A 14,361-nucleotide genomic window follows, 5' to 3' on the forward strand; every position below is an offset into this window, starting at 1 on the left:
TAATTAATTGATCTATTTAATCAAAAATGAATTTTGTGTTAAGTAGAATGTTTATTGACTACAATAATGACAATATATGTTAGAGATTAATGATAAAGATTAAGGGTCTGTTAAACACACACACAAAAAAAAAAAAAAAAAAAAAACATCAAGCAACCATTCAATGACCTAACTGAAATTATTCCAATTGAAAATTTAAGATTTTTATTAAATGGAAATATTGACCATATCCATGTGAATGTAATATTCATATAAATATGAAAATTTTAGGTTGAAATATGGAGTACATTTTGACCAAAATTAATTTAAATACCCTAGTTTGTTTTTATCTTTTAATAACTCTGGGTATATATATATATATAAGGGAGAAGTATGATGTTAAATTTGAGAGTATGTGTAGTATTTAGTCCTTATAAAGATTAAAATGAATGTGGGTAGTTATGGTAACAGTTTATTATTATTATTATTTTTTTTACATCAACATTTAGGGCAGTTGATTATGATGTATTTAGTGTTGTGTTTGGATCACCTAAGGGGGTTTTGTTCTTTCAAAAAAGTTTCTAATTGGGTTCTAGTAACTGGATCTTTTATTTTATTATTGCTGTTTTTCAAACTTATATATTAGCAAAATAGTGTTGGTTATAATCGACCTTCCTGCTGCATGTAAAAATTTATTTTACTTACCTTTTCAAAGTTTAACTGCAGAGGACTTGCTGCAGCATATTGCACGCCGGACGTCCACAACCGTGTTGTCTTTTCAATAGAGGGGAGGGTGAGTTCTTCCCTTCAAAACGCCTAAAATCACTCTCATTTCTCACCTCTCGACAACCCTTTGAAAATCCTTCTCTTCCTATTGCTTTCGGCATTATCCCTCCGAAAATCACTTCCCATATTAGTCTTGCTATCCTTCTCTTCCACAATTCCCTCTTTGTCTTTTGTGGGTCGAAATTTAAATATATTTATTAAATTCATAGTTTCTATACGAAATATGTATATTTTTGTTGAACTAAATCCTTTTTGTAAATATATATACATATATATATATATATTCTCATGTTATTTTTCTTTTTACAGTTCTGTTGTCTTGGATTAATAACAAAAAAAAAAAAAAAAAAAAAAAGAACTCATTGAAATGTAGAATAGTTATTCAATTTTTAAGTTTCTTTTCTTACTTACTAAATTAATCATATTAGTATTCGATTCTAGAAGTAATATTTTGTTGTTTATCACATTACTATGTTTCTTAATATATACATGACGTTGCTACGTTTTTATATTTATTTGGTAAATTTGCGTTAATATTATAATATCATGTATGAGCTTTATATATATATATATATATAGTTTAGTGTTTTGATATGCGTACAATCCTACAGTTTGATTGTTAGTATTTGATATGTGTATTTATTTAATAGTTTTGTGTTAGTGTGGTGTTTATAGTTTTGTGTTAGTTTTTTATAATTTTGTGTTAGTATTATTTTCTTTTAGAAAAAATGTAATTATGTTCCAATTAGATTTATATGTTCTAGAAGTGACATTTTTCATAATTAATTAAAAAAGAAAAAGCTAAGAGAAAACTGTAAAAAAAAATGGTTTAATATAACTATTATTTTAATTACTACTTTCAAATTTTAGTTACTTCCCTACATAAAGTTTGTATCTATTTTTTATATCCAATTTAATTCATATTTTTGTATAAAAAAATTATTCTAGTGTTTTTTTAATAATTGATTATGTATATTGCATGTGCTTCTTTATTTAGAAAAATGGCAAACAAACGTGTGGCATTTATATTGTTTACAAATGGGGCATTGTTTAGGAAGTTGATTATTACCAACCAACATGTGGAAGTTATAAATGCGAACATTGGGATTGTGTTCTTCGAACAATTCATTGAAATGGTAGGGTTATCACTTGGTTTAGATACGAGTTCAAACAAGCTAAAGATGATAATAGACAATTTAATTTACTATCATCAATATTAGTAAGGTTTATGGCATTTCCTATTTCGTATGAACAAACAATAAATACAATGTTTTTAATTGAACTATTGTTCCCAATCATAGCACATTTATATGTGATTGTGAGTATGGTAGATTTGGGCATAAACTTAAATGCAGAACCACGAGCATTTTGAAGAATATGTTGATGCTAATCTAGAATTAGTTGCACCACCAATATGCGATGATGAAGAAATGGTGGCTAATAATAAATATTTTAGAACAGAGACTAATAATGAATTTGAAGAGATGGACCTTGATGGTCGTGAAGATGAATTTCCCTCGAGTATATTCACTGAGTTACACATGCATCCAGTATATAGTGTTCGGGAACACAATCCAAGTATAGTCCTGGTGGTTGCTGACTAAAAAAATTGTATAAGGGAATCATTTGTGAAGACAAAGAAATGCTATAACATATGATCAAGTGTTTTGCTATTAGAAATCATGCACCATATGAAGAAGTAGTAGAATCAACACCAACCAAGTAGGTAGTTCGATGTAAGAAGTCGGAAGAAGGTTGCTGATGGAGACTCCGTACAATAGAGAAAAAATCTTATGATTTATTCGAGATCACAAAGTTAGGATACCAACACACATTCTTTTACTCATAACTTAATCAAATTCATGTTCAGTTAGATTCTTCGATGATTGCATGAGAATTTTTATGAATCTATTAGAGAAAAATCGTTGATTAGTGTAGCACAACTACAGTTCGACGTCAAGGCAAAGTTTGACTACCGTGTTTCTTACCATAGGGCGTGGGATGGCAAAAGAAAAGCAGTGGCTAAAGTGTTCAGCAACCGGGATGAGTCATGTAAACTATTGCCTAGGTGATTGTACATGGTGAAGCATACCAATTCTAGAACTATTGTTGAATAAGGAGTACAATGCACACCTATTGAAGTTCATGTCATACTATCTTCCATATTTTGAGCATTTAGTCCTTTTATAGAAGCATTTGATAGATGTCGTTCAGCTATCCAAATTGACGACACTCATTTGTATGACAAGTATCGAGGAAAGTTATTAATTGCTACGTTTGTCGATTCAAATGGACACTTCCTCCTTTAGCATTTTTTGTTGTAGAAGAGGAGTCTGCGAATTCATGGGGTTGGTTTTTACGACTTATAGAAAAAGTTGTTCCCGATGATGTGGTGTATTTGGTTTATGATCAACACGTTGACAAAATATCAGCGGTAAATAATCCGAAAAATGGATGGACAGGTTAGAGATGTCATCATAGATTTTATTTACACCATATTGTTAGCAATTTCTACAAAAGGTATAAATTCACACCATTGAAGAATTATGCTTACTATATTGGGTATCAAAGTTCAAAAAAACAATTCAAGATATGTTGCGAATTAACAGAAGTTGTATGAGGTTTTTGACGATATTCCGTTAGAGCAATGAACTCAAGAATATGACAAAGGATTTTGGTACAAGTGGATGACAACGAATATATCAGAGTGCATGAGTAGAACCCTCAAAGGAGCTCGAATATTATCGATGAATGCTCTAGCTCAAATTGCGTTTGTTAAATGTGTGAATTACTTTGAGAAGAGGAGAGAGAGGAAATAAGAGCTACTTTGGAGCGTCAGATAAATACACTCGGTTCTAAATTTCTTCCCTTAAAAATAGTGATTGAATAGCTTTTTTTTTTTTTTTTTTTGTATGTATGTAATACTAAGTGCAACATTATACAAGTATGCACTAGACAAAATTTTAAAATGGACAACAAGATCCAATAAGCATGAAGTATAATCGTATGAATGATTTCAAGGTGTGTTTCATGTGAAAATTGGACGTCACGACTTGAATACTAAATGAGAAAATATTCAAATATTAAGGCTAAATGTGTCTAAGTAATACTATTCATGTAACAAGTGACAAGTCTTTGGTATTCCATGTTCACATTTTATGGCGGTTTATTTACAGTTTATCATGAATTATGAAAACTTCATTGAGGATTAATTACTATAAACTTTCAACTTACTTTGCATGCTACGCTCCTCAATTTCAACATGTACCGCATAAAGATCATTGGATCACAGCCATAAATATGTCTGTCGATTTACATCCTAATCCAACATTGTTGAGGAAATCGAACAAATCAAAGAGTTCATGTCATCACAATGAGATGGATCCAGCAGAACCAAGTGCTCAACAATGATGTGGATTTTGTGGTGAGCTTGGTCACAACTGACGAAAATGTCCTTTGTTACAAGGACATGCACCTAATAATTAGAGATTTTTATACTCAAGATTTTTTGCATTGTAAATGTTCAAATCTTTAGTGTACTTATCATTCTAACTTAGAAAAAAAACATTTCATTTAGTTTTTTTAGTATAAATAGTAAATAATTTATATTTAATTAAAATAAACTTTTATTTTTTTTTCTTCTGTTCTTAATGCTACAACATCAGTCCTTAACGTTTAATTCATAAACAAATAAATTATTTTCATGTAGATAATGACATTAAGCCTGAGACCAATTGATCCTGACATTTTATATGATCAGAACATTCACAAATCAGAAACTGTATAGAATGGTTGAACTACACCTGAAATAAATTGTAGACGACATGAGCCAGTTGTTTATCGTACTATCCCACTCTATCGTAGCATACTTCCACTACTTCGTGCTTTTGGATTTTATAGGATTGCCAAATTGGGGTTCATCTAGTTAGATTTGCATCTCATCACTGCACTTGTTGAGAAATGGAGACTAGAGACACACTGGAGAGTGCATAGTCACATTACAGGATGTGAAAGTTTTGGTGGGATTACTTGCTAACGGTCAGCTTGTTACCGACCAGAGCTATAATGATTAGTTGCATCTTTACCAAGTGTTACTCAGTGTGATCCCACCTGTTAAACAAATAAGGGGTTCAAGATTAAGTTTAACATGGCTAGGGACATAATTTTTTAGATTGGCTGACGATAAGGACAGTATCATAAGATATGCGTATAGGTATATATTTTACAATTGATAGGTGGAAGTATGTTTGAACAATATAAATGGAGAATTTTGTGTAACCAGGCCAGCGACACACGTAGTGTCTCAATATAGATACATGTTTGATCTTCTTTAATTTAATCAAGTATGTCGTGTCGTGTTGTGTTGAACCTGGATGTTAAGTTTCATATTATTTGTTTCATATGATATGTTGTGTTTCAAATTATTTGTGTCCTCAATTTTTACACCAATTTTTGTTTCAACAACAAACTTAAAAACCAAAAACTTATGTTTTTCTTTTTAAAGAGAATTAAAACTAAAGTTAAAAGGATAAAATCTCATAAAATTTCGAAATTAAAATCTCTTCTTAAAACATACTAAAACAGTATATAATCAAAGAAAAAAAGGGTAATTGAATATTAACGGGCAAATAACTACTAGCGTATCACCTTCACTAAAACACTTAGGGGATGTTTGAGGTAAGAAATGAATTATTATAGTCTTAAGTTATTATAATTTGGTTACAATAGTTTGTGTTTGAGGTACATATTATTGTAGTTTGAGTCACAATAGTATGTGTTTGGTGTGAAAATTATTTTAATTTGATAAAAAAAATAGTAAATACTATAACAAAGAATAAAAAGGTGATAAATATAAAATAGTAAAAATTGTAACAAATTAGAAGTTTTAAAATAGTATTTACGGTAGCTAATTGAAAATTTTCAAAGAGTGTCTATCCTAACAAAAGATGATTATTATTAATCTTAGATAGCCTTTTTCCCAAAAGATCCTTAAAGATTTAGAATTCAAAACACATATATGTATTGATAGTTTTCAAATAAAGATTCTAAACCAATGTTTAAATAAATTTCACAAGATATTTGTTGAGTAGGATCTAAACAATGGTATTGTAAATTGATACAATTTTAAAAGTTTAAATTTTACAAAAATTATTTTTAAAAAAAAAAAGAAAGTAAGAAAGAAAAAGTATTCTAAGGTAATGAGTGTAAGAGGGTTTGAATGTGTAATGTTAAAGTTAAAAAGAGAGAAAGTTGGAAGTGGAAACAAAAAGTTTTGCACAAAAAAGAATAATCATAATAAAAGAGAAAGAAAGAAAAGAAAAAGAAAAGAAAGAAAAGAGAAAAGGGAAAGGGAAAAAAAGGGAGGGATCTTTTGGTACAAAAGAATTGGACAGAGGGGTTTGTAAATAAAAGGACACATTGTCCTTTTGGAAGTGAGGCACTTTTTTTTTACAAACTCCCACTAAAGCCCCTCTCTACCTTACACTACACACTCACACTGCCCTCTCTATGTAACCTACCATTTTGTACCCTTTTTCTTAGCTTACCCTTCCTTTTGTAGGGTACCCCTCTATTTCCCAATTTTCACTCCATATCCCTTTTTTTTTTTCTTTATATTTTTTTTAGCACAACAATGGTAGAATAAAATATTGATAGAATGTCACGTTAATTACTATTAAACTAAATCTAGTTTGACAGTTTAAATATTATTTTTGTTGTAGAACTTTAGGTTTTGGTTCCTTTTGGTCTTTCTATTTTAAAATTACTTTAAATTTGTTTCTTTTAAGTATTTAAACTTTCCAGAACCATTTTGATTCTTAGAAAAATGAAATAGAAATAAGAATGAAGGACTAAAATAGTCACTTTTTATAGACCAAAATTAACCGAAGTTAAAAAGTATAAAAAGAAAAACAAACACTATTAAATAATAGAGATTAAAATGAACAAGACATTAAAATAAATTAAAACTAAATGAAGTAAACAAGTATTTAAGCCGTTCTACGTCTTTTTATTGTTACCTTGTACTATCGAAAATCAAATTCCATAAATTTTTAAATTTTGAAATCTAAAAACCAAAATAATAATTAAAACTAAAAAATTTAAAGTAAAATTGTAATAATGTGGAATTCACATCCCAAATATAAACTAAAACAATTTTCTTTTTCTTTTTTTTTTTAATTTAGAAAAAAAAAATGTATTTGTTTTCTGCCTTTCATCTCCCATAGTTGATTTTACACATTTACAAAAGTAACTTTGATTGAATTAAAAGTTCAACATTCAAAATTATAGAAGTATGTGCTTATTTTATGTTCAAGCTTCTAAAATGGTTTGATTAGAGATGTAAATTTGAAACTTTGTGGAAAGTAAAACGTAAATGGCAAAAAGAGAAATAGTAAAAAATGAAAAGGAAGGGATATTAAATGGGAAGGTGAAGGAACAAAATTGGAAAGTTGATCTAAGATTAAATAATTTAATTGAATGAGGGGAGAAGAGTTATTTTTGCTTTCCCAGAAAAAGAGTGTACAAAAAGGATGTACGTTTTTGGACGATATTGACCACTAACTCATTCACGAGTTGGTTAAAGTTTTTTCTGTTTATTATAATACTAACTCTCATTTCCTATATATATTTATATTCTTTTATTCCCATTTTATTTTAATCTCACTTTTTCATTTTCATTTTTACATTTTAATTTTAATTCTCATATTCTCCATTTTTAATTTTTAGTTTTTTTTTACTTTCCATAAACTATAATATTCGTATTAATTTGCTTAAAATTGATTGGTATTAGGTTGATAGATACCGATATACTTCTATGAGTCAAATTGATAGATAGTAATAGAAGTTTATCAGTGTTTATCGTTGATAGAATCTAAAATTTTGCTATATATTATAAATATTTAGTTTATTTTACTATATTTAAAAATATCCCTTAATTTTAAGTGATGAATTAGATTATAATGTTGTAAATTATTGTTTATTAACCTAATATCATAAACAAACCTGACCTTATCTTGACTAATGCATATATGTTAGATTTTTTTTAGATTTAAAGTTAATAATAAAATGGATTTTAACAAGTGTGAGAATGTACATATGTTTTTAATAAGTAATTTAAGCAAATTCATTCACAGCTAACCTTACCAAATAAAGATTTTTACTTCATCACTTCCAACTCAAAAAGGAAAAGAAAAAAAATAAAGAAAAAGATGTTAAATGTAAATCATAAAGCAAAATGAATAGGAATTATTAAACTTATGAAAAGAGTTGGGGATTTTCTTTTTATAAAAAGAATTGAGAAAAGAAAAAGAAAAAAAAAAGAAAAAGAAGAAGAATAAATTAGGAAAGTGAGGGGTAGAGAGAGGTGGGGGCCCAGACTCAGCTATTGAGTGAGCCAATCATGCTTTCTCTCTCCTCCAACTACTTTTTCAGACCTATTTCTAGAGAGAGAGAGAGAGAGAATATTTGTAAAATAAATTATTTAATATATAATATTAAAAACACATATAGATATAAGAAATTTGGAATAGAGACAAAAGCAAAGCTGAGTTTTGAGAGGATGAACTTGGAATTATGCAAACAAAATAATAATATAGGAAGAGAATTTTTTAAATAAGATTCTTTTTTTCTTTCTTTCTTTTTTTTTTTTTTTTTTTTCTTTTCCCTTCAGGAGTGTTCAATAATGAAGGGTTGTTTGTTTTGTTGACACAATTGGGAGCCACACTCCCATTTTGACATTGACATTTTTTTTTCTTTTTAATCCCATAATTGCCCCCTTTCTCTTCTACCTCTGTTCTCCTTCCGTAATCATCACCTTTTTTAAACACTCTTCATTTTATTTTATAAGTTATGACTAACTTTAAATGTAATAATGAAGATTACGACACTCGGAAATACGGACACTACACATGTTAAACAATGAATTTATAGATTAGGAAAGACATGACCTACAAAAAAAAAGGTTGGACATTGATTTGGTAGTTGTTATATTGTGTTTGATGTCTAACTTAGTGAGAGATTTCAAAATGTAGTGAGAGTTTTGAGGTGCATATATAGGCTTGATGATCTAGGGTTTCTTCTCTTCTTCAAATTTAGGCCAATAGGTTTGTTCCTATTAGTTTCCTCCCAAATTTAGTATTGGATATGTCATGTGGGGGTGGGTGTATATTTACAAACCCCTAAATTTAAAAGGTTGACCTCATCCTCATTTTTGGTCAAGGAGAAGGTTGGTTCTTACGAGCACTTCAGATGTGGCGACCTAAAGGTTGTTTAGGCTTTGAATTTGATATTTTGATCCTAAACTTTGTTTCTTTCCTTTCAACTTCTAAGTAAGAGTGAATTTAGTTTACTTGTATAACACAAGTTCAACTTTACTTTATGATAAATATGATTGAAATTTGTTTTGAAATTAAAATATCAAAATTACATTTTGTCGAAAAATAAAATTATAGAATATTATATTTTTAGATATAATTATTTTTTAAAAAATAAAAACTTTAATGAGTTTTTTTTTTCAAGAAAATTAAAGTATATTAAATTTTCTAATAGATGAAGTATGATATTAAACAAATGAAGATAATCTAATCTTTAAAATACAATATTATAATTCTAAAAATAAGATGAAATAGAATTAATGGAGCAAACTTGGTGAGAGGAAAAGACTAAAAACTTTTTTGCATAACCCTATTTTAATTTTAGTTTAACAAAAAAACCCCTTTTTTTTAGAATATAACTTCTATTTTTAATATATTTTAGTTTTTAATTTGTACTTATAAATACTTAAAAAGGAAATCAAAATAAGAAATTAAAAAAAAAAAAAAAAAAAAACTGAGATAGCATAAAATCTATATTCTTGGACACCAATTATTGAAAAAAAAAACAAAAAGTTAACTATAAATTAAAATAAATAGACTAAAAAAAAAGAAGAGAGGGTAAAATGGGAAGAGAACTATCTCCCATATTATACCTTTTTCATACATAGTACACATAGATTATTAATAATAATTAAAAAAAAAAAAAAAAAGACATTTTCAAACAACTTTCTACTTTGCTACTATTGGGCAAACTAACTTTAGATATTAAATTAGTGTACAAGTTTCTTACTAATTTAAACCTTTTTATAGGTTTTTTTTTAAAAAAAAATAAAAAATAAAAAATAAATAAAAAGAGGAAAATTAATTTTCTTTCCTTACAACTTTTTGCAAGCAAAAGGAAAAGGACTTCATATTTATAAATTTATTTCACAAAGATAAATAACTTCATTATTCTCTACTTTTAACACTGTAAACACAACTTTTTCATAATTATACTTTTGAATTTTAACTTTAATTTATAGTTAATTTTCAAATTTCCCTCTTTCACTTTATACTTCCCTTTGCAGCCTGGACCAACTGGCAAAACAAAAAAAAATATATGTATATAAAAAAATTTAAAAAATAAACATAAGAATTGTTTGTAAAATCATGACAAACACATAAAATGGCATAGTGAAAGACAAACAGAGATAGGTTAAGAATAAAAAATAAAAATAATGAAGAATCAATTCTTCTCACCAATATTAACTAACAAAATAACAACAAAAGAACAAACCCCTTCATTGATTCCCTACAAAATTAAACAATTTTTTCCAATTAGCCATTGGATTTTCTTTCATTTTCTCTCTTACTTTCTCACTAACCAAACAAAAGCCATTTTCGTTTTCCCTAACTACTAAACACTATTCCCCACTTTTTACACTTTTTTTTTTTTTTTAATCTTTTTCACTTCATTCCTACATTATGAAACAAGCATTTGGATTCTCATCGCTAAACAATTGCGGTGCGTGTAAATTCTCTCCCACAAGCCCACCCGGTCCGTACCCGTACCCGGTATTCAACCCATACCCGTATCCGTATCCATACCCTATTCCTCCCATTCCCATGTACTCCATTTTGTTCCCTTCCATCTTCCCTCCACCACCACCACCACCACCCTCTTCCCCGTCACCGCCACCACCATTACCGCCTTTTTTCTTCTTCTTCCCTCCACCATTGCCATTGCCATTGCCATTGCCATCCCCGTCACCAGTGGGAGAGTCTTTCTTGTCGTCACCGCCGCCACCTTCGTTTTTGTTATTCTCTTTCTCTTTCTCTTTCTCCTTCTTCGCTGGAACAATTTCAACTGGGCGTTTTAGTCTCTCACTTAAGCTACCAATCAAGGCCTTAACGTCCATTGTCCCCTTCACCATCACCGAATCCTTCTGTCTGTCCACTGACATCTCTTGAACGCCTATTTGAAATCAAAATCAAAATTAGAATTGAATTATTAGTTTAATGATGAACAATTGTGTGTGTATATGTATCTTATATATCTTATATATCTTACCCTTGAACTTGGTTGTTACTCTTTGAATCTTCTCTATACATCCTTGGCAGTGTAATGGCACTTTCAGCACCGCCGTCGTCACAGGCGGCTGAGAAACAGAGAAAAATCACAAAATCAAAAAGACGGAAAATCACAGAGGGGACCAATTTTCATTAGGGGTTTGTTGTTTTTTGAATTACCTCTTTGGGTTTCTTCTTATTCTCATCTGTTTTCTTGTCGAATTTGTTGTTATTGGAAGACGTTTGGTCATCATCGATCTTATCCTTGGGCTTTGAGTCTTTTTCTTTCTTGGGTTGTGGCGAAATCAAATCCACTTTCTTCTTCGTTTTGTTTGAAAGTTTCTCACGGAGTTTCGTTGCGTCTATTTTTTTCCCCATTACCGTCAGTTTGTTACCATCAATCTCAGCTTTCACAGACTGCACACCTGAAGAACAAACAAAAACCAAAAACAGAGCCACATTAATGGTGTCAGATTCTAGCATTGCCCATAACGGAAAATACCACTACGAAAATACAAAAATAGTTATGCAAATCAGATTAGGGTTTGTATTTCCCTCTTTTCACATTCCAAAAAACAGAGCATTACCGAATGACGGAAATGGGAAAAATAATCGAAAATGAAAGAGTATGAAATGTATGTTTATATCTAAAACTGATTGAAAAATGACAAAACCAACCATAACTGGAAGTGGACAAACCCATTTCATTCGAGTCAAAATCAGAGCGATAACAGAGGAACATAGAAATCCGCCACGGTTATAATCATCATACCTTCAAATCCTTTAACACATTTGGTGATTTTGTTCGCACATCCTTCACAATGCATGTCGATCTTAAGAACAATAGTGAACGGAATGTCTTCCTTCTTCTTCCCTCCTCCTTCTCCATCTCCATTTTTCTCATTATCGTTCTTCTTCTTCTTCTGTACAGCCTGAAAAAACAGAGAAAACCTGTAAGAAATTAACACAAACAAAACAAAACAAAATGGTAAAGGATTAACAAGAAGAAAGGCAAGGAAGAAGAGAACAACCTCTCCCATTGAAACCTAGGTAGTTTTTGGTTACGAATTTGAAAATAAATTAGGAATTAGAGATGGTAAACCGTCTAGAGAGGGAGAATATTTATAGCGAGAGAAACGAGTGAGAGAGGGAGAAATTTCAGAGGAAGCGGTTTCGTTGGTGATGATGTTGATGAAGACGTTGCCTTTGCACGTGCCATTCTCGTGCCATCACATGAATGGATGATGTATGTTAGCTATGCTATGCTATGTTATGTATGAATGAATGAATGATATAGTTTAAAGTTGTAAATACAATAGGCTTGCTTTCTTGTAAAAAAAAAAAAAAAAAGTAACAAATGATTTATTTACATTTTTTTTAAAAAAAAATCATTTATATGGGTTATAAAATATATATATATATATATATATATAGATTTTTGTACACTCCACTTTAACATACCAACATAATTCAATAGTAGTATATGTTTGGCATGTGACAAAATTAAAATATTCACTTTCAGGTTAAAAAATAGTTTTTAGTTAGAAGACTTTTACGAAAATAACAATTTTGTTTGGGATGGTTTAGTCCCTATATAGTTTTAAACTTATAACAACTTAGTATGTAACAAACAATTTAGTCCTCCTCTTCAATAATTCCTAATAATTGAGTTCATATTGTGAAAAAAATGTTTGTATGATTTAATGAAGTTTTGTATGTGTGTAGAAATTAAAGTGAAACTAAATTTTTAAAAATTATTAAATCATTGTGGACTAAAATTCAAGATTTCAAGAGAGTTAAAAGGACCAAAAATGTTTTTAATCTTCTATTTTTCTTTCTATGTGATTAGTTGAGGAAGGGCATATATGTGAAACTTGAGTTTCATCCAAGTGCTACTCTCTATAAAATATCTCGTTATTTTTTATGTTAAATTACTAGTTTGGTCATAAAATTTTTAAATTTATATTGATTTGTTTCTTGAACTTTTGATATATATTTAATTTAATAGACCATTGAATTTCTACTTTTTTTTTTTCATCTAATAGGCCTCTAAACCTTAAAATTGTTAATAAGTCCCTCAAATTTTATTTTTGTGTTTGTTAAAACCTTAATATATTCAAAGGTTTTTCTTTTAAGAAATAACTTATCTAATAAATAATAGATATAAGATTAAAATCATTTAATACGTTTAATAACTTTTTTGAGAAAATGTTGAATACATAAAATAAAAAATTTATAAAATGAAAGTTCTAAAACTTATTAGAGATGTATTTGAACGTATAGTTGATAAACATTCTTGTAAATTCAATGTTTTCTTTTTTATTAAAAAGATTTGTTAATAAAAAAAATATTTTTTGGTTAAATTATTGTTTTAATTGATAATTATTAAACTTGTGAATTCGATGTAATTTGAAGTGCGAAGCCAATTCGCTCATTAGCAAAATCCAATCTACTCATTAGCACAATCACCTTTTTGAAAGTGGCATATTCTTCTATTTCTAACCTAAACATATAGTCAAAAATGGAGTCAATCCATCCAACCAAAGCCCATGACATAATGATGCCTTACATAGCAAACTATAATGAAGGAACTTATTTCGAGATTTTTACAACTTCAAAAAAATAAATTATATTAACCATTCCATCTAAATATAGATATAATTTCAATCCCGTTTGGTTCCTAAAAATTAAGTATACATTACATCTTCACAATTTTTTAATAAAAAAATTATTGTAAATGATGAAACTGTTCAAAACATCTACAAATATAACAAAATTTCAAAATCTATCTACAATAGATACTAATAGAAGTTGATTTTTAAAAAACTATTTTTAAGATTTCAAAACCTACCTCATCGTAGAAATTCAAATATATAGAGATGAAAGGAGTGTTTATAAAATTAATTCTAGAAATAAAAAAAAAAAAAGAAATGGTTATGAAAGAGAAGTAAATGATTAATGTTTGATTTAGTTATATCTCAAAAGTTAATTAATTTTAGGTAAGAAAGGGATGAAAGGATTGGATTATGATCATTAAAGAGCCAAGAAGAGTTGAAATGATAAAGACATTTTGACCCATTTAGTTTCAGTATTGTAATAGACTTTATTTTGGTTTAGATGTCACCATTTCTGGAAAATTTAAAAATGGGAAATAAACCATATTTTAGTTTTTTAGTTTTTTTTTTTTTAAATTATTTTATGCATGGTATTAAATTTCTATGATATATCCACAGTT

General features: G+C 28.7%; 1 protein-coding gene across 1 annotated transcript; it reads right to left on the reverse strand.

The window, feature by feature from the left end:
- Window positions 1-10,319: 10,319 nt before the first annotated feature.
- On the reverse strand, window positions 10,320-12,295 carry LOC103501337 (heavy metal-associated isoprenylated plant protein 3-like). Its single transcript, XM_008464897.3, has 5 exons — window positions 12,158-12,295; window positions 11,899-12,058; window positions 11,307-11,551; window positions 11,128-11,215; window positions 10,320-11,031 (listed from the first exon to the last, which is right to left on the reverse strand). Exons 1-5 carry the CDS (start codon window positions 12,164-12,166, stop codon window positions 10,535-10,537), a joined length of 999 nt encoding a protein of 332 aa, XP_008463119.2. The 5' UTR covers window positions 12,167-12,295; the 3' UTR covers window positions 10,320-10,534.
- Between the last annotated feature and the right edge of the window lie 2,066 nt (window positions 12,296-14,361).

The sequence above is a fragment of the Cucumis melo genome, chromosome 12 (genome assembly GCF_025177605.1).
Source record: "Cucumis melo cultivar AY chromosome 12, USDA_Cmelo_AY_1.0, whole genome shotgun sequence".
Classification (NCBI taxonomy): Eukaryota; Viridiplantae; Streptophyta; class Magnoliopsida; order Cucurbitales; family Cucurbitaceae; genus Cucumis; species Cucumis melo.